The sequence below is a fragment of the Lutjanus erythropterus genome, chromosome 8 (genome assembly GCF_056507025.1).
Source record: "Lutjanus erythropterus isolate fLutEry1 chromosome 8, fLutEry1.hap2, whole genome shotgun sequence".
Classification (NCBI taxonomy): Eukaryota; Metazoa; Chordata; class Actinopteri; order Lutjaniformes; family Lutjanidae; genus Lutjanus; species Lutjanus erythropterus.
The window spans coordinates 29,320,547-29,340,868 of NC_139324.1; the positions used below are offsets into that span (position 1 = coordinate 29,320,547).

A 20,322-nucleotide genomic window follows, 5' to 3' on the forward strand; every position below is an offset into this window, starting at 1 on the left:
CCCTTTAAAATGATTCCCTGTTGTTTAAGTGAGGTCTGTATGTTTTATGTGTTATTTTGGGAGAGTTCACACATGTGGCAATAAGTAGAAAGCAATGACATAACTAACAAAGTCAAAACAACAAACAAACAGACAGAAACGGTTGTGATAAAGAGGAAATACTGCCACAAAATGAAACATACCAACAGAGCTATATGTGTTTACGTGATTTAGTCATTTATCATATAACTCCTGCATTAATCACTTGTTAACACTTAGATTAGGTGTGTGGTGAAAGGTATGCTGCCTGTGTACAACGGCTGCAGATGCTATAATTGGACTGTTTACACACCATCATGGGAAAGACAATGGCAGCCTTGGAGGTCTTGATGACCCAGAGCAGAATCAGACAGCTGAGCTGAATGATGGTGAAGAGGTGCACCTTCCTCAGGGGCACATGACGTAGATAGATGAAGTCTGGCTGGTGCTTAGCTGGCATACCAAACAGTGTCAGACGGTCAAAGAACTGGAGAGAATAAATGATGAACAACTGTTAAACCTGCAATCATTTTTTTTTGCTCACTTGGGGGCAGCAGATGGAAGCTGTAGACAAACACTGACCTAAACTCAAATGTTAGGAATGGACCAAATTGCTAGCATTTGCTATGATACTTTTTTTCAAAGTTTTACCACAACTTTTATCAATACGGACTGACTTTTCTTTTTTATAATAGATTGGCAATTTTTCAAAATAATGACAGATTTTTAGAAATAACCAACAAAACATGAGTACAATCAAATAAAGTTGTATAAAGATATATGCGCTAATAAATGTGGAAAAATAAGCAATTTTACAGAAATACTACAATAAAAAGATAAAATAAATATTTAATTTCTTGTTTTGTTCTGCTGTGAGGCATGTTCCTTACAATTCTACAGAGCCCCCTATGGATCAGGGTCATTTTTTTGAGGACTGCTTTTGTGCTTCCTTGTAATAGTTTTTGTTTTTTGCCGCAATATTTCTGCGTTACCTCGCAATATGTTTTGGTGAGTGGAAACAGACATGCGGCTCAGAATTAATGAAAAAAAAAGTATTGCAAGGAAATGCAACATTTATTGCAAAATATACTGAAAGGAGATGCATAAGTAGTCCTCAAAAAAAAAATAATCTTGGCCTGACCCTTAGGGGGCTCTGCACATTTCCTCTCATAAGTTTGAAGTGGAGCTGCGTGACTGTGCTCGGCTGCACACTCGGTTCTCACGTCCCGTAGGTTTCCACAGACACAGCTAAATAATAAAATGTCAGACCTGTTTAGTGTCACAAACATGATACACAATTACGGAAAATGTTTAAAAGTGATGCAGCCACCCATGTTTTGCATTTATATAATGTTATTATCAATAGTTTTTTAAAGGAATCGATACCAAATGAGCATCTTTTGAGAATCAATGTATCGATCCTGCAGAAACAATCCAACCATCCCTGTCATAAGTTGATATGGCAAACTTGTTAGCAACCAGTTGCACATCCAGTAGTTACAGAGCAACATTATCATTGATTTGGAGCTGTTTGTGTCCACTTGATGAATGTAAGTCCAATATCCTCTATCTCTGTTTTTGGCCACTACCAACTCCTGAGGGAAATATCTGTCTCTTTACCTACTTAATTCCACATTATGTTCACCAGCTGGTTGCTAACTGTGTCTGTCTGCAATTTGATGCTGAGCAAGTAGCGTACAGAGGGTTGTTAGAGCTTCTTCACTGAAAACAGCTGCCTGCTGCAGCAGAAAACAACACTATGAGAGCAATGAGAGTGAACCAAAACAATAAAGCTGCAGCTGCACAGCTAAACAATGAAACTCGCTATAAACCTTCATAAAGCCAAGTGGAGCTGCAGATTCAGGTGTCAGTTCTCTGCAGCTTAATTACTGCAAGCAGCCCTTTTGTTCATTGTCATTTGATACATTATCACAAAAAATACAGAGACACTTAAAGTTATCTCATCATAATGCACATTTTGAGAAAGGTTACAACAGCCTATGCACAAGTAATATAAAATGTCTCCTATACATGTCAAACCCACAGAGAATTGTCATCCAATTCTGTGTCTTTTTAGCATCTTTAAAGCTATATTTTTGGCAGTCAAAAAAAAAACTTCTCCCAGCCTCTCCAGCATCAAACAGCAATCATTAGTGACTCGCTGGACAAATTCCAACATCTATCAAGCTAAAAGTTGCTGGGTCTGCTGGATGTGTTATTACAATAGGCTGGGGGCTCCTGGAAAGCACAGAAGGACACCTGTGCAAAAGTCCAAAAGTATTTGTCTTAATTTAAATTTAAATAGAAAGCATAATAATAGAAAGAACTTCAAAGTCAAGCAAATAAGAAGTAAACGGCAATTAAACAACAGTCAGGTGTTCTGTAAATGCTGGGAACACACTAGAGGCCAATTAACACGTTTTATCTGGGCAGCCAGACAATATGGAGGCGATTCCCTTTCATGGCTTGGTGAGAATTAACAGTCTACACAGATTATTCGGAGTGTCTACAAATTAAAACTTAACCGTACAGACCAACTGTGTCTAATCTCAGCCATGCAGATAATCTAAAAAAGAGGCATATTTACAAAAGTAATTCTGCAAGTACGTGATAATTACATTTAAATTTAGAGAGAGCAGACTACTTCTTTCTCGCCTTTTCTGAGCATTAAGACTGAGAAACCAAACAATTGTGAAGCAATTAACTTTCAACATCAGTTAGTTACATTTAGCTAAACAAGACCACAAACAATAGTAGAGTCAGTCGTTTAGGGCTACATAAGGCTTCTTCATGTAGTGACACACGTTAATGTGAGTGAAAAAAAGATAATTTACATGCAGTAAAATGAAAATGCTTTTACCTGGATGCCTTTGAGAGAAGATGCTCCCATGTACAAGAATACTCCATACAACACGGGCATAGGAATGAACTGAAGAACAGTAAAAGTGTTATGTCAGAACTACTATGTATGTCAGTAACAGGTCTACTTCAGCACATATACTGTACTAAATGAACTTAAACGTACTTAATGGGCACAGGTGGAAAGTAACTAAGTACAAATACTTTACACAAATATCTGAATTTTCTACCACTTACATTTTCAAAACAGGCTCAGCTCATTATTTTAGTGTTAATGCATTTGAGGGGATAAATTAATTCTGTATTATTGTGCACCACTTTCCCACCATTAAGCCTAATTTCAGCTTAAATGGATGGAAGAATAGCACGCTGCCAAACAAATCCTTGGTGTATCCGTTAGTGCATGTCACACACAACAGACGTAAAAAGATGAAAACATAAAAATATATATTATGAAAACAATGTAGCAAAATGAAAATAATACGAAAGATAAAAACAACATAACTAGACAAAAATGACGTAACAAAATCAAAACAACGTAGAAGACGTAGCAGGACTTTTTACTTTTATACTGCGAGTACATTTCAGAGCCTGTGACACTCAATAATAACTGTACACAAGTCAAAATGCACAAATAACAAAAAGAGACAGACGCGTCTGACCTTCAGCATGGATGTCATGAAGACAGAGCAGCCCATGAGGGTGAAGATCATGAGGCCGGTGAAGCGTTGCTCTCTGATGCCGAGAAACTTGGGCTGCTCCCCGGGAGCCGAGCACTCGGACTCGAGCTTCAGACTGTTGACGTGGGTGATGGAGAGGACGGTGGCTGCCACGAACCAGGGCAGACCCATCAAAGAGCACACACCGAGCATCACACCCACCATGAACAGGTCCAGATGATACCCACAGCCTTTCTGAAGGAGGGGAAGTAAAAAACAAGTAAATAAAGTTTAAGTTGAGCAATCCTAAAGCACTTGACTGGAAGACGTCAACTCCACTGTGCTTCAGAATTTGACTGCAATAACTTGTTTTGGTTATTCACACGGAGAAACTGCAATCAAATGTCAACATAAATGGGGCGAATCTTGGGGTCCATGTTTGCGATATCTAGACTCAATCTGGCTGAACTGCACCGCACTGGGGCAGTGCTGTTTGGAGTAATTTTGTGGGGCATATATAGTGTTCGGGGACATGTGGCTCCAGTGCATCAACAAGCCACATTTCAGGTCTGCCCAAGAAATTCTGAACACAGAAATCCCGAAGAACAGTCTAACTCCAGTTCAGTACCAGATAGTTATCAGTATTTTCATGTTTCCAGGAACTATTTTGTAAAGTGTACTGTGTTTTGAAGAAAATCTCTGAATGTCTTTTGCACAGACTTGAATAATTTCACATGGATCATATGCACTGTTTGGAGCTTTTGTGTCTTTCATGTGTGGCTATGACGAATAGAGATGGGAATCTAAAACCAGAACCACTGAGAACTGGTTAGAAACTGTCTGATCCATCAGAATCATGCGCCTCAGAGCTTATGAGACCCTTTGTTTTTCTGCATTTTAAAACGGTGGTTTCAAATTCTTCCTGCTGGAAATGCTGCTGGTAACTTGAAACAGGGAGAAGTCATGGCGGAGAGGAAGACACAGTCCACGGTGTGACTTTATTTCACAAAGAAAGATGACAACAGGGCTCATTGTAGTGTCTGTAAAATGATCATTTCGAGCGTGGGCGGAAACAGCAGCAACATGCTGAAACATCTTTTTACACAATATGGGCTTAAAGTTCAGAAATGCCATGTATTTGTGATTTAAGCAACAGTCTTGGATCGTGTTTACCGTGTTTACCGTGTTTACGAGATGAGTCCACTTGAACGCCCCCCTCATTTCGTGTTCACCTCTTTAGGGTGATTCAAGCATCACCCTGTTAGGGTTCATTTCTCTATACTGACCCGCTCACTCTACTCCCTTCCAAATTAGCATTAACATCATGCAGGCATTCTTAGAAGATTTTTTTTCTTTGACGAAGAAAATCTAATTGAAAAAAAAATATTCTAAAACATTCCTCTACAGTGTGTTCAGACTCAGAGATAGTTAAACTGTTATTTCCACACAAAAAATCAACCAGGAATCAAAAAAGGAATCAGAACTAACTAAGCAGAATTGATGATGGCATCGGCATCAATAAAATCTCATCAAATCCCATCTCTGTTGTTGAACTCAATGGATTTGTGATCTGTGTTTTATATGTTGTTATTAAAATATGTCAATAAAAACAATATTTAAAAAAAAGGACATGCTGAATTAAAATCAGCACGTCACCACGACGCTACACAAGCTGTTTTATTAAACGCAGTCTGCAAATGTTTGGAGAAGAAAATACCTTGAGTTTGTGTTCCTTCCTGTTGATGATGACAGCTGTGATCTGTTGGTCCATGAAGATGAGGATGGTACAAAGCAGAGCTGGAACCACCGTGACGACTGCAGTCCACCAGGGGTTTGGCCCCAGTGGGTTAATGAACCAGCCTCGATCATCTCTGGTCGGCTGATTAATAATAAAAAAAAAAAGGTTGCTGTTGTTAGATATAATTAGTAGCGTGACGAATAAGTAGGATGTTACTGGCTCACCTTGAACACGCTGGGAACCTTTAGTTTTGGAGAGGGGATCCCTAAGCTATAGTCGACTAAAACCATGGTCAGGATGGTGAAGAAAACAGCAAAGTCACTGATGATGGACCTCACCTGATAGAGAACAAAAAATATAGAAATGCCCCTAAATCACCCAGTTTCATTTATTTTACCCAATGTAATCACAAACAAAAGGTTTCAAATGTTTCAGCACTTTCAAACATAATATCAAAATATTGGAAAAACATGCTTCCTATATATAAAAAATAAACAAAGAAAAAAAAAACATGAGACCCCTATTCTGGTGTTTCCCAAACTTTTTCCCTGGGAATCTACTTTTTTAAAATAACAAACCATTGCAACCTAATTCAGACTATCAATAAATTAAGTAATTTGTGCAAAAATGAACATTCTTTTCATTCTTTTTATGCCATTTCCACATCACTATATTATCTCTCTCTACTGTCTCTCATTTTTTCCTCTGATCAGAAAAAAATATACACATACACACATGCTTTATAAAAAGGTGTACTGTGTACCGCATATTTTTATATCCCCAAACATACTAAAATTGGGTCTGGGTCTATTTTCACACTGAGTACCTTTGACAAAAAGACAAGACATTATTTCAGTAGTAAGTAAACTGTCCTCCTCTGACTTACATTTTTCACACAAGAGAGACAACTCTGGAAATATGCTATGTACCTTTTTTCCTTGGAATAGAGTAATCTGCAACTCTGATCTTTTGTTGAGATAATTTACTTTTCTTCTTTAGATAACCTTAAAGCTTTGAATTTTAGACACTAAAAACACTGTATTAAAAAAAAGGAAAAAGAAAAAAGAATATGTAAATGCTGAACTTTTAATATTTTCATTCATTCATTTTCTGTAACTGCTTATTCCGTAAGGGTCGCGGGCTACTGGAGCCTCTCCCAGCTGACATTGGGCGAGAGGCGGGGTTCACTCTGGACAAGTCGCCAGTTCATCACAGGGCTGACACATAGACAGACAACCACTCACACTCACATTCACACCTACGGGCAATTTAGAGTCACCAATTAACCTAGCATGCATGTCTTTGGACTGTGGGAGGAAGCCGGAGAACCCACGCAGACACGGGGAGAACATGCAAACTCCGCACAAAAAGGCCCTGCCCCAGCCGGGGAGCTGGGGAATCAAACTCAGGACCTTCTTGCTGTGAGGCGGCAGTGCTAACCACTGCACCACCGTGCCACCCTTAATATTTTCAATTAAACCTATTTAATTTTTCAAGCACTTAAAAAAATAAGTATAATAAAGACAAATCAGATTCACAGCTCACTGTGACTAAGTTTTGATTTTTTTTTTTTTTTTTAAGTTTATAAAACTCAAAGATTCAATTTTATCTAAAGCAGAAAAGTAAATTATTTTAATGAAAGACTACGGGTCAACAAAACTTTTTAAAGTTAATTTCAAAACGTAAGAGTTTGAGTTTGGCTCAAAACTCAAAAACCTCTATAGCTCAGTTGGCAGAGCGTGTGCAACGTGTATTGATGCTGTCGGTCCTCTGCAGCAGCGAGTCCTGCTTGTGGACCATTTGCTGCATGTCATCCCCTCTCTCTCTGCCCCCTTTCCTGTCATATCTTCAGCTGTCCTATCATAATAAAGGCAAAAAGCCCAAAAAATAATCTTTAAAAAAAAAACTACTGCAGTGCTTGAGGTGCGCTTTGATTTTTTTTTTTTTAACAGTATACTTATATATAATTTCTGATGGAACAAATAATTCCAGGGCAGCTGCAGCAAAGATGCAAATGTTCTGTCTACGTAAAAGTCACCTATATTACATTTTCCACATGTTACAGCCCCCATCTGGATGGAGAAAAAACACACAAACAAAAAGGTCACAGGATTCATCATTTTCAGTACCTATATTTGTCCACTAGAGTGTACCAGTGCACTATGCTACATAACCAAAGCCACTTTCAGCAGCTGCAGCATCTTTGTCTTCATGCTTGGATCACTCTAATGCATTGATAATGAATGAAGAGTCGTACCTTTGTGGGAAAGTAATTGCTGAACTTGAAATCCTTAAGGAAGGCAGACATGAAGACGGTGGAAAAGAAGAGAATGACACACCAGAAGAGGACATCAGGAACGTAGGGTCCACTGGGGCCGCAGGCGCTGCCCACAAACTCCCCGCGTTTGTCAATACAGGCCTGCAACAACAGGTTGGGGGGGCGGTAATTTATACTTATCATATGATTAGCATCAGCATCGGCAGACTCCCAGGTTTATGAGCATCCATGTCCACAAAAAAACTTCACTGAGTACAAAAATTTAGCTTTTATAGTGATTTGCAATGAATAATCCAATATAATCCAGGCCACATGCCCTTAATCTCCTCTGTTCAGCTTCCTCCATCTGGGAGAGCTTGCCACTTTAAGGTGGAAAACCTAAATGTATCTGTTCCAGTCTGTCTTTGTGGAAGTAAATATCTCCTACAGACTGTGTACATACATAAAACCACCATGACCGACCAACAGATTATTTTTTATTTTTAACTTTTACCACATGGTTCTACTGTTTTTTTGTTACATAAATCAGGGAGGTTAGTACACACCTTGACCTCCAGTGCTTCCCAGTAGATTTCTGAGGCAGTGACATTGTTGAGCTCCCAATACTTCAGGGTGGCATTGGTGGGGTCAGAAGGCTCAACGCATGAACATCTGTGGAAGCACATGAACATCTGGGTGACTAAATAATCCCTCATCTGTCAGGGATTTACAGTACCTCCAAGAAATGTACTTAAATTGTACTTAATGTAATTATCATTTTTTCCCCACTACTTTAAACAGCATATTATTATGTGAGTTATGTATATATATATATATATATATATATATATATATATATATATATATATATATATATATATATATATATATATATATATGTATATATGTATGTATATATATATATATATATGTATATATGTATGTATATAGATATATATATGAAAAAATATATTCTCATATATTCATCCTTAAAGAACACATTTTAACAAAAACAAAAAAGTAATTAGAGTATTGGTAGTGATTATTTTATTTATTTATTTAGGGTGTGATTTGTCCCACTTCTCAAGAATGGATGATATCTTGTGCGTCCACGTACGAGTACATGGTGAGTTTCTCCAGGTTGTTGTTCTTGTTGAAGGGATAGTGGTCTCCAAGGTGGATGAGTTTCTCCAAGGCCTCGTAGATGAAGATGATGCAGATGAGCGAGGCGAAGGCTTCCTCTGTGAATCGCGTGATGTAACATACGAGGGAACTGGCGTCTGTGGCCACGAGCATGATGCAGAGGAAAGCTGTCCACAGACCGATGCAGGTTCTCAGGGACAAATAGGACAAGCCATATTCCCTGTGTGGAGATGAAAGGGGAAAACATCACTATGGAAGACAATGTAATAAAGTGCCCTTTAGAGTGCTCATCTAGTGGACAAAACCTAATAACGTACCCGCTAGAGTGTCCTTCCGGTGGATGAAACGTGATATAGTGCCCTCTAGAGTTCCCCTTTAGCAGGAACAATGTAATGAAGTGAATTCTAGGGTGCCCTTCCAATGGACAAAATGTGAAAAAGTGCCCCTTGGGTGGACAAAATGTGAGAATGTGCCTTCTAGAGTTCCCTTCTACTAGACAAAACATGATGAAGTGCCTTCTAAAGTTCCCTCCTGATGGACAAAATGTGAAAAAGTGCCCTTTAGAGTGACCTTCTAATGGACAAAACCTGACAAAATGTGATAAAGTGTTCTTCTAAAGTGACCTTCTAGGTGTACAAAACATGATAAAGTGCCCTCTAGAGTGCCCTTCCAGTGGATAAAATGCAATCCAATGCATTATCATCTGCCCTACATGTTAGAAAACTAGTTGACCTCTACCCGCATGGAACTTTTTCACCATAAATACAAGACGATGTTTGGCGGACGGGTGCCCAGCTGGTGACCTTTTGGGTTTGTTTTCTTTCCCCTGATCCTCAGGAGTCCACCACCGCTATGTGACTTACAGTATCTGAGATCAAACCACATCATATATTGATTATTTACTGCTTGTAATGTGGTGGATTGGAGGAAGTGATTATCAGAGTGAAATGAAATGCTCTTTTGTCTATACATTCAGAGCATTTAATGGTGTATAGGAGGCCAGATGTTTGAGAGATGGTTCATCCGTTCCTGCAGAACTTATCCCACAGCAAGCTGATAAACGTCAGACAATGTAATCGCAAAATTACATAATGTGTAGATTAATGTCAGTGGTCATTTAGTGAGATGATTAAAGTGTACAGTCACATAAAAATAAAACGTACTTGCAGAATTTGAACAATATCTTTTCGAACACGAGCACCGGCCCTGTGCTGCCCAGAATGGTGAGGGGCTGCCCAGCAAACAGAGAGTAGGCTATTCCAGTCAGCGAGGCTCCGAACAGCGACTCAATTGCACTCTAGAGAATGGGAAAGGACAGAGGGATTATCGGTGGATATTTAAAAAAAAATATCATATTGAACTACAACTGGTGTCTAGTTTAATGCACTGAAAGGCTCGTACAGCGTGCATCTACTCTTGGCAGAACACCGTCAACGTTTAGAGGAAAAGGACATGGGACTTACTATGCGTCCTTCTGTTGCCTCGCCCAGTAGTCCTCCAAAGGTGATGACGGGGGACATGCAGGCACAGTAGAGGAAGAGGAAAGAGGCTACACACTGTAAACTGAAAGCGTCAGTGTAGTCGGACAGGTAGTGGGGGGCCTTGCGCTTGATGTCAAGAAAGAGACCACCAAACCACCTGGAAATGTCAAAGGAAATCTGTCACACATCATCTATTTACACATGAAATGTTTACAACAAATACCCAACCAACATTTTTAAACAGAAATATAAAGTGATTTTAATTTTCACAGATATGCTCTCTGTTTTTTTTCCTTCTCCCTAGCTTGCTAGCTTTTCCCTTCATTGTCTTCTTTGCGATGTTCAGCTCTTAGACTAGGTTGCACCAACAAAGATGAATTTAAACTAAGATTAGTTAGAACCAGAGTTTAGCAAAACTAAGTTTAAAATACGTAAAACCAGATTAAAAATTAAACAGGCCTCCGTTGCACAATTAAAAACTAATCTCTGTCTTGGTGAATATAAAAGGCAGGCGAGGACTGTTAACTTTCGGCTGCTCTGTATTCTTTAAAAAATGTTAAAATGTTTGCTAGCTATCGTAGCTAAAAAGCCCCCAAAATATTTTCTGCTCGCTACAGTCACTAAAAAGTTAACAAAATGTTAAAATTGTTTGCTAGCTGGCTGAAAAGTTTGCCCACTCATGATTGCTTGGCAGACAGATCACCTGCAGTGAAAGAAAGAAGACACACATCTTAAAATTCAACTCCACTGAGTCAGTCCCATAACTCTCTTCAAGGAATTTAATTATTTTGCTCAATCCACCTCAAAAAGGCAGCCATTTTTAAAGTTAAACATCCTCAACGGTAAGTTAAAGTTAACACTTGATAACACTTTAAACTGGATTTTGAAGTTTTGTGCAACAGTATTAAATTTAGAGTATTGACTAAACTGAGGTTTGAAGAAGGGTTCAAATTTAGCATTTCTAAATTTTAAGATAATTTAACATTTGGTGCAACATATTTTAAAGTTAAACCATCAGGTTTAAAAATGAATCCTTGTTGGTGCAACCCTGTCTTAGAGTGATGGGCCCCTATGATAGAAAAGTCTAGCTGCAAATAGAAAGGCAGTATGTTTCTATGGAAACCACTTTATAACTACAACCGCAGACCAAGTTTACCCACAAACAGCAAATCAACATTACAGTGTATGTTTGGTAGAAAAGTGATATCTTTCACTTTACTGGTTTGATTTTGGAAAAGTCAGTGTACATCTAAGAAAAAAAAATGTATGACAAGGAAAGACATCCATTTGGTCATTATTTTAAATAAAGTTCTTCCACATCTCAGGCATTATTTTGTATCCTATCTCAGCATTTTATTAGATAAATATTTGAAGATTTTCAGGAATAACACTGTATATCATATATTTTATTGTACTACAGATTCCCTCTGAGTTCTTCTTAATATATTACAACACATTACAAAATAAATGTAGTGTGCTGTGAAGCTCTGGAGGCTGAGTAGCAGTTATAAATAAATTATCTGCAACAAAGAAGTGAGTGTAGCCAGTAGGCTGCATGCTGTACTGCGACAGTATTGTATTGTATATCCACAGAGGCACTATTCAAAATAACATATCTTCAGCTCTGTGTAAAGACATTATGCTTTTCTACAGGTGATCAGATTTCACTTTAAACACAAACACTGCACATGCTCCCCCTTTGTGATTGACCTTCCAGTGCGCTGCAGTTCTGGACCCCCGTGTCCACTGTCCTCCTCTGGCTCCTCACCCTCAACTAATCCATTTGGTAAAATGTTACTTTTCTTCCTCTTCTCCTGTTAAACAAGCAATTCACAGCAGTCAGGTAATTTTTCAGGTACAAATTTATGTGTCTCATTGTTACAGAAATCTGAGAAAAAGAAGAAAGGAGGCAACCAGCCATTCCCGCTAACCTGCGAAGGTACATTTTTTGGTGGCTCTATCCGTATGGACGGGTCCCACTCTCCTGGAGGCAGGACTGTCACTTGATCGAGGAATTCATCAATCCCAGCAATCAGGTCGTTACGGTCTTTAGCTTTATAGGCAACATCATGGAAAACCTGGAAACATGAAAACTCAAACCTTGAATCCGTGCAGTTCAGTGCACACGCTGCGGCTGCTCTGTACGTGCAGCCCTCACCACTCCCATCGCATCTGACATCCCTAAGATTCATGGATATTTGAATGCAGGAATGTCTGCCAAATTCAACTGTGATAGAACAGACAGGCACATTCACACTTTAACCCCATGTAAACATGTGCAGAACATACTATACAAACACAGGCAGAGCCAAGGGTAGGATATTCAAACTTAGGACCTCCCCACTACGAAGCAGCAGTGTTAACCACCCACTCACAGTTCTCCCTTATACAAAATGCAGTTTCATCGAATCTACTCATTCCAGAGAGTGTAGAACAAAGTTGGACTTTGTCAAAGCCCATCTTTGCCTCAGTGATGATAGATGGCAGCCTAAATCCCAGACAAAAAGGAGGACATGAGGGCTGACTAATCGCCAAAAGCATGTCATAAAAGCTCTCAGCTGTGTTTCATGCTGAGAAATGTTCCATCACTTCAGGAATTTGTTGAGTTCTGCTGGACTGTGAATTTATGCAAAGTGCCTGCAGTAAATCTGACTATGACATCTGGTTAACATTCCAAACAATTCACCCTTTTCAAAATATTAATAAATAAACCCTAGAGGACACTAATATGGTAACGAGTTCTTCAGTAAATTCTTACCTCATCTGTCATAAGTGTTGCAATGGACCTTCCAATCTCATGATACTGAGGCCCTCTACCTAAGGGCCCTAAAAGAATGAACAGAAACCTAAAGGCAAACACAAATATTTTTTAATCCATTGTCAAATCAAATCTAAATCAGAACTAACTTAGATGCATGTTTACAAAATGCGAGACAGGGATCAGCTGGGTAAATAAGAGATATTTATAGCAGATTTATATGTATCAGCTTGCAGTTAACCTCGTGGCGATGGGGACTTCTGCCAGCCCGTTGAGCAGGACCGCCGGTGAAAGACGGACAAACGCCACCACCGGCTTGTTCAGAAATTCCAGCTCTCCCACCAAGACGTTACACGCCTCGGCCCCTGCTGGGATCTTCTTCATGAAATGAAGGTCTATCTAAAAGAGGACACAGAGTACAGTGTCAGTAGTATCCAGTGGGTTAGCAGAGAGGCTCCAGGGAAAGTTAGGTGAATCTGACAGTCAATCTGCCTGTGAAAGTTATAATCTATGGCCCCAACCATGGCTCTGAAATATCAGTAGCCTAACTGATAAATTGATATTATGGTGCTGGTGCTGAAGTAGCAGTTAAAATTCAACGGCACACATCGCTCTCATTTACACTTGGAGGGGGACAGTCGGGGGAGTGATGGTGGCAGTGGGTGAACTTTTACAAGTAGCTGCAAGAAAGAGAAAACAGGTCGGTTTTAGCCCAACTTCCTGTGTTACATGACGCTGTTTACAAGGTTCTTTTATCGTTGCTGTATTTGCATTACCCTGTAAAGCATAATGAAGTGCCCTGGTGTATGAAATAATGTTGCCTAGCCATTATAAGAGGGCGCGCCAGCTCAAGCTATGTAAATTATTAAATTACCTTCTGCTCCCAGTGGTCTTTCAAGTGGGCACACTGCTAAACCAAACTCCATCCTAAAAGCAAGTGTTTTAAGGTGGGGACATATTTTCAGAAAAAAAAACCCATTAGTTTCACCATCACTAAGACTCTGTTCTGATTCATTTCGATCTACAAGTACGAGCAGCACACGTTATTTACTCAGTATTATGATTAACTAACCTGTGATGAAGTGTTTGCAACAGACATGCTCATACACATTTTGACTGGGCCAGCACTACAGCACTTGATTTCACCGTACGAAATTGACGTTGTGCTTACATGAACGTTTACAGTGAGCTGACAGAAGCAGAAAACAGGTCGGCTTTAGCCCCACGTCCTAGCTTATTTTATGCTGTATTCAGGATTCTTTTACCTTTGTTAACGTTTTTATTAACGTTAAAATACCCTCTGCTCCTGGCAGCCTTTCAAGTTGGCAGGCTGTCAAACCAAAGTCCTCTCTAAAACCAGGTGTTTTATGGTTGGGACATATTTTTTCACAGTAAAAACTTAAGTTACACCATCACTGAGACTCTTTTCTGATTTGCTTCAATCTACAGGTACAAATGGCACATTACATTTACTCTGTAACATCAATAACTAAGCTGTGATTAAGTGTTTCCCAGAGACGCACACTACACACATTGACTGGCCCGACACTATAGTGCTGTGATTTATTGGGGGACACTGGGGTGAACACATCTCCATGATCCTCCCACATCTGCTTTTACCTTTGTGTCAGTTTAGTTGTGGATCTAACAAATCGCCTACTGAGGGTATCATATGTAAGACCTTGACACCATATTAGTTTATTATCTAAGCTGTTAAAAGTTAAAAATGATCATTCATGTTTGAAAGTGCTTTTCATGAAAAAGTTACTATTTTATCCTCACATTAAACTCAAAATTAAACGGTCTGTCTAAATACAATCTGACTCTCCTAGCTTTTCGTGTCATAGGACGTGACATTCAAATAAGTTACAGGTTAAAATAAAATATCACAAAAGATTGTTAAAATATGGATGCTAGTTTGATCTGTTGCATAACTCATTAGGCACCTTTCATTTCCCACAACTACGATGCCTAAAAGTGTGTAAAAGCTGACCCTGAATGTGATACTCTCACAGCAGCTATATTTGCTTCCCACTCTTTGATGCAGTGACACTGCATTGTACAGAATCTTTTGGAATATTAAAGGTGTTGATTTTTCAGCGATAATTATGTAGAGTTGACAAGTGTTGACTGGAGTGTTATTTGTTCCTTCACTGAGTTCATATAGCTCCGGGGCGGCTGTTCAGAATCATCCAAAAGATTATTTTTTTTATACACTGATGGGTCGTGATTTACATAAACACTGGTGTAGTGCTGCTGGAGCCTCACAGGTAATAGTGATTATTTTTTTTGGTAGGGGTGTTCAGTTGCTAACAGCATCGGTCAGGACTGAGGACACTTTTTCAAAATGTTTCATAGAGTCTGCATTACTGACAAGCATGTTTATGTTTATGTTTAGTTGAAGAACCTAATTAGGAGCATATGGATGTAGTAGTCTTCCTGGGGTCCAACACATAGAAATACAACACAGATACACAGAAATAAAGCACAGTTAAAATATAAAAACAATCAGAGGCATGCAGCAGATATAGTGATGAAGTAATAACAAATACCATAAAAAACCTCTTAACAGATAATAAGTCATACTAAGGTAAGCTGACTAAACAAACGCAAAAATTTGAGAATATTTAAATAACCTGAGAATAAAATATACATACATGTCGTATGTATTAATTACCACCTCGGTTTGTCTGTTTAATAACGAGAATACTACAAACTACTGGACACAAGACATCAGGCTTTTCAGCCGAAGTTGCAATCAGCTGTGTTTGGAATGAGCATTATTTCATTTTATTATAAATAATAAGTCAATAATGAACAGATTTTGTCATCATTCTGTTTCAATGTGTTTTTGTTTTGAAAATAGCGTGTTAGCTTTTGAAAAATGTGCAGCAAAATATGGTGTTTTGCAAGTCGAGTACGAATGAGAAAAGAGTTAGTGGATTTTGGAAAATGTGGTCACTAAATGAATACTGTGTGAAAACAATGGAAAATGATTCACAGTTTGGTCCACAAAGACTTCTGTTTCACCGACTGTGTGAAAAGTTTTGACAATGCGACTCCAGTTTTGATGCATGCATGTTAGCAATTGAAAAAAAACCTGTAAATTATAACATGCCAAATAATTTGAAACTGCTGCTGTCATGTTCACAGATGTATAATTTGCAAGCTGTACAGGACAAAGGCCACTATGGATGATTCCATACATTCAGTTCAACAGATCATACGTAAGTAGAGCACATTTTATAAACGTATCAGTGAAAAGGACACACAAGCACATGAAACCCTTCAAATACTGACCTTAACAAAAGGTTAAATGCATATACATTACGCAGGATTTATCTTTGTCTTTGCTGTGTGTGGCTATCATGTGGCTATCATCAGTGCTGAATGACTTTTATACTTACTTTGCATGGTTATAATCCTAATCCCTCACTACATGACTGCAGGAGGATGTATTTGGGTTGCACTCAGTCACCGGTGGCAGGGTGTGTGTGTCGTAGCAGTAATGGCTGATTACTAATATCAGCTGCATACCTCCTTGTTATCAGTTTTGTTTCTAACAGAGGAGGTGTGTAGAGAGCAGTTATTTTCGGTTGACCACTATATTTTTCATCCAGTTTTTACTACAACATCGCAGAGCATCTTGTGAGGGAAAAGTGTTTTCTTGTGTGTTTATAATAAATAACCAGTACACAGTAACAGAGTCATGCTCTTTGTTTGGACATAGCATGTCAGACATATCTCCCTACATTAGTCCTCTCAGCAGCTAAGTGTTACCTTGCTAGAACAATAACCTTTACATTAGAAATGCCAACAATAACCACCTGTTCATTGTCTGAAACACACATAAACAACAGACAGCTCATATTCATCCAATATGATATACTTTTAATAAAAATTACACTTCAGCAACAATGTAAATACTTAAAGGTAGAATATGCAGGGTTGATTGCAAATGCACCACTCAAAGTTGGCCCTTTGCCGAATGAGAGAGGTAGAGAGTGAGTGAAGCGAGGGAGCGACGTTAGCGAGACTAAAGCAGTGAATCCGAGATATAAAGTCATTTTCTGTTTCACGGCAATTACATCCTAAAGCATTTCTGCAGCTGAATGCAGCCTGTGTGTGTGTGTGTGTGTGTGTGTGTGTGTGTGTGTGTGTGTGTGTGTGTGTGTGTGTAGTTCTCTCTGCAGCTCTCACAGACAAAGAGCAGAGGAGACAGACAGAGGCAGCAATGTAACCGATGGTTGCTACGTTTTCAAATCTCAAAACCTGCATGCTGTATTAGCTGGGGACTACACACCTCTGCCCAGAGGCTGCAGCACAGAAATGCCCACAAGACAGCAAAATATAAGAAAATAAGAAAATACAGGCAGAGGGCAGGGTCTATGCAGACACAGACACCACCACATATGTCTAATAGGCCTTAAGTAATGACTTAGATATGATTTGTTATATGAATATTTACATTGTTTTTAGGAAAATCCTGCATAGTATGCATATCTTCTGACACTATGCACATAACTTGAGAAACACAGTACTGTATGTATTATACAGTGCCAGTAAACAGTGTGTGTACTATACCTTACTGAAGTCCACAGAACTGTTCTCCCTACTGGCGTCCCCTTTCCCGTCTGCGCCCGCTAAGTGAGACTGCGAGGCCGACATCTGACCTGGATAATCCAGACAGGAGATTTATGAATCAATTCCAAAAGCTTCTCAACATTTTGGCTGCTGATGATTTCACTAAAAATGACGACACTGACAAAGCAAACAGAATATCTCTGGACAGGAAACCAAGAGTGAGAATGACATCCAGATCAGATCAGAGGTCAGCTTTTACCGGTGCAGTTGTGCATGAAACAACCCAGATTTTCATCACTGTTGTTTCCTCAAAAAAATCCAGGCTCCCATTAACATGATTACAAGCTGCCTGACAGGTCTGGCCTAATTTCTGTATGCATTAAACAACAGGGTCAAAAATTAACACTAATTATAGTGTTTAATATGCTCACAAAGCATGATGTGGAGCTTATCAGAGATTGTTGCTTTGAAATTAGCTTGAAAATGCCACACCAATGAAATTAAATTGCTCATGATGTGCCATTCTGGTAAACTAGAAAATGATTTAACAAACAGTTTGGTGTGTCTTCTGCATAACTAATTTTGTCATGTGGAGTGTTGGCAAAGCCGCAGCTTATAAAATGTCGCTGGCAATGATATAGGCAAGTAATGCTTCCAATTACAAGCCTGTCCTGGACTAAATTTAGCCCAAAATTCAACCAAATGGTTCTTGTACTGTGAAGATCAACAGAAAACAAATGTGTATATTTATAGAGTGTACTTTGGAGCGTTGTTTTTTAATCTTATGTCAGCAACTTCAACCCAACAAAAGTAACCCAATTTTGAGTTGCCAGCATCAACACAAATCACGAGAACGCTCCCCTCTGCAATATGTTATTTAAGTAAAGGCTGGTGAAGGGACAAGGGCATACTGGATAAACCAGCACCTGTTGAGTGCAGTGGGGCTGTGGCAGGTGGGTGGGCAGATGGTGGGTGTTGGATAGAATCAGGAATAAGGAAAAGATGGGAACATATGCAACTTAAGACCATATGCTAAAAAGATACATAGACATATTGCATCCACAGTAAAATACTACTGACCAGATTTATTACAGAATCCAGTAAAGCAGTGGTTTCCAACATTTTTTTCCTTGCGACCCCTCAAGGTCTATCCCTACTTCCTCCTTCTCACAGTTTGCATATGCAACCCCAATTCCAAAAAGTTGGGACACTGTGTAAAATGTAAATTGAATTCAGCTGAATACAGTACAAAGATAATATATTTAATGATCAAACTGATTAACTTTATTGGGTTTTTTAGTAAATACATACTGAATTTAATGCCTGCAACACATTCCAAAAAAGTTGCGATAGGGGCATGTTTACCTCTGTGATACGTCACCTTCTCTTTTCAGAACACTAAGAGTTTGGGAACTGAGCACACTAGTTGTTTAAGTTTTGAAAGTGAAATTCTTCTCATTCTTGCTTGAAATATGACTTCAGGTGCTCAACAGTCCAGGGCCTCTGTTGTTGTATTTTACGCTTCATAATACATTTTAATAGGAAGAGAGGTCTGCACTGCGGGCAAGTCAGTCTAGTACCTGAACTCTTTTACTACGGAGACACACTGTTGTAATGTGCAGAATGTGTCTAGGCATTGTCCTTCTGGAACAAGCAAAGCCTTCACAGATCTGATTATCCATGATGCCACTAACATACGACAATACCATCACATATGCTGGCTTTTGAAATTACAAATCTGGATGGTTGTTTTCCACTTTAGCCCGGAGGACACAACATCCACGTTTTCTAAAATCAATCGGAAATGTGGACTCGTCAGACCACAGCACACTTTTTCCACTTTGTGTCAGTCAGTCTCACATGAGCTGTTTTTAATTTACATTTTACACACACACACCTTTTTTGGAATTGGGGTTGTCTTGTTAAAGTTGCTGCATTATCCTGTCAATACAAACTCAGCACTCCCTGTATCCACTTCAAATTAAAAGCTTGGTAAAATTTCAGTGGACAGCGCAAGTTTGTTATGAGGTTGTGAGAAACTTAACCCAGCAAATTTGATTATTGCTGTGATTTACTTTAAGCATGAAATAAATACACTTAATATAAATTTTAAATTCATGTTTTGTTGTGTTCTTTTTGAGTTTATAAATGTACATGGGCTGAGACACTGAATTGCTTTTTAGGTCTTGAGTTGAAAAAGTTTGGGAACCCCTCTCCCAGACACCCAAGTTGGGAACCACTACAAAAGTGGACGGTATCGCAGGCGCTCGGTTTTCTCACCGTTCTTGTCCAGGTGGAGCTCCGACGCCCGTCGACCCATGTCAGCCAGGGAGCGCACGATCGGCAGGCGGTTAGCCAGCTTCTTTTGGTTCTGGTGGTGGTGCTGCTTCAGGAGGGTTTCACGCACTTTCTTTCTGAGCTCGTCTCCCAGTGGTGAGTACAACTCCTGGTGGTCCAGGACCATGTCTAAAGTGGACACGGACACGCTAGTTGATGCGCTTTTTTTGGTTGTAGCCGAGACTTTTGTCCAACTTTCTTTCTACTCTCCGGTTTCTGTCTTGTCTCGCTAGATATGTCAAGTGCTAAGCTTGTCTATGTTGAAAAGAAAACAAAAAAATGAGGACAAGTAAAATGTCTTGATGGGGGACCTGTAAAAGTGACATACGGTCCGCCTAAAGTTGGCTAAAGCTAGCAAAACGCTAGCTAGCTAGTTAATATAGGCTACATCAATCATTCGCTAGCTAGTTCCATCTGATGGCTAATGTTAGCAATACACTAGATAACTAGCTAGCTAATCTATATCAGTCGTTAGCTAGCTAATTATT

The 20,322-nt window shown here is 39.2% G+C and overlaps 1 protein-coding gene across 1 annotated transcript in view; it reads right to left on the reverse strand.

The window, feature by feature from the left end:
• Positions 1–20,322, reverse strand: part of slc4a10b (solute carrier family 4 member 10b) — a 42,918-nt gene that overhangs the window by 3,706 nt on the left and 18,890 nt on the right. The window contains exons 7-22 of the mRNA XM_084725212.1: positions 19,778–19,963; positions 17,498–17,586; positions 13,155–13,312; positions 12,914–13,001; positions 12,087–12,233; positions 11,866–11,969; positions 10,138–10,312; positions 9,838–9,971; positions 8,649–8,894; positions 8,098–8,203; positions 7,532–7,693; positions 5,499–5,612; positions 5,254–5,415; positions 3,540–3,791; positions 2,879–2,947; positions 332–505 (exon numbers count right to left, since the gene is read on the reverse strand). Of these exons, the coding sequence (XP_084581338.1) occupies positions 332–505; positions 2,879–2,947; positions 3,540–3,791; positions 5,254–5,415; positions 5,499–5,612; positions 7,532–7,693; positions 8,098–8,203; positions 8,649–8,894; positions 9,838–9,971; positions 10,138–10,312; positions 11,866–11,969; positions 12,087–12,233; positions 12,914–13,001; positions 13,155–13,312; positions 17,498–17,586; positions 19,778–19,963 (2,366 nt within the window). The remainder of the gene's footprint in view (positions 1–331; positions 506–2,878; positions 2,948–3,539; positions 3,792–5,253; positions 5,416–5,498; positions 5,613–7,531; positions 7,694–8,097; positions 8,204–8,648; positions 8,895–9,837; positions 9,972–10,137; positions 10,313–11,865; positions 11,970–12,086; positions 12,234–12,913; positions 13,002–13,154; positions 13,313–17,497; positions 17,587–19,777; positions 19,964–20,322) is intronic.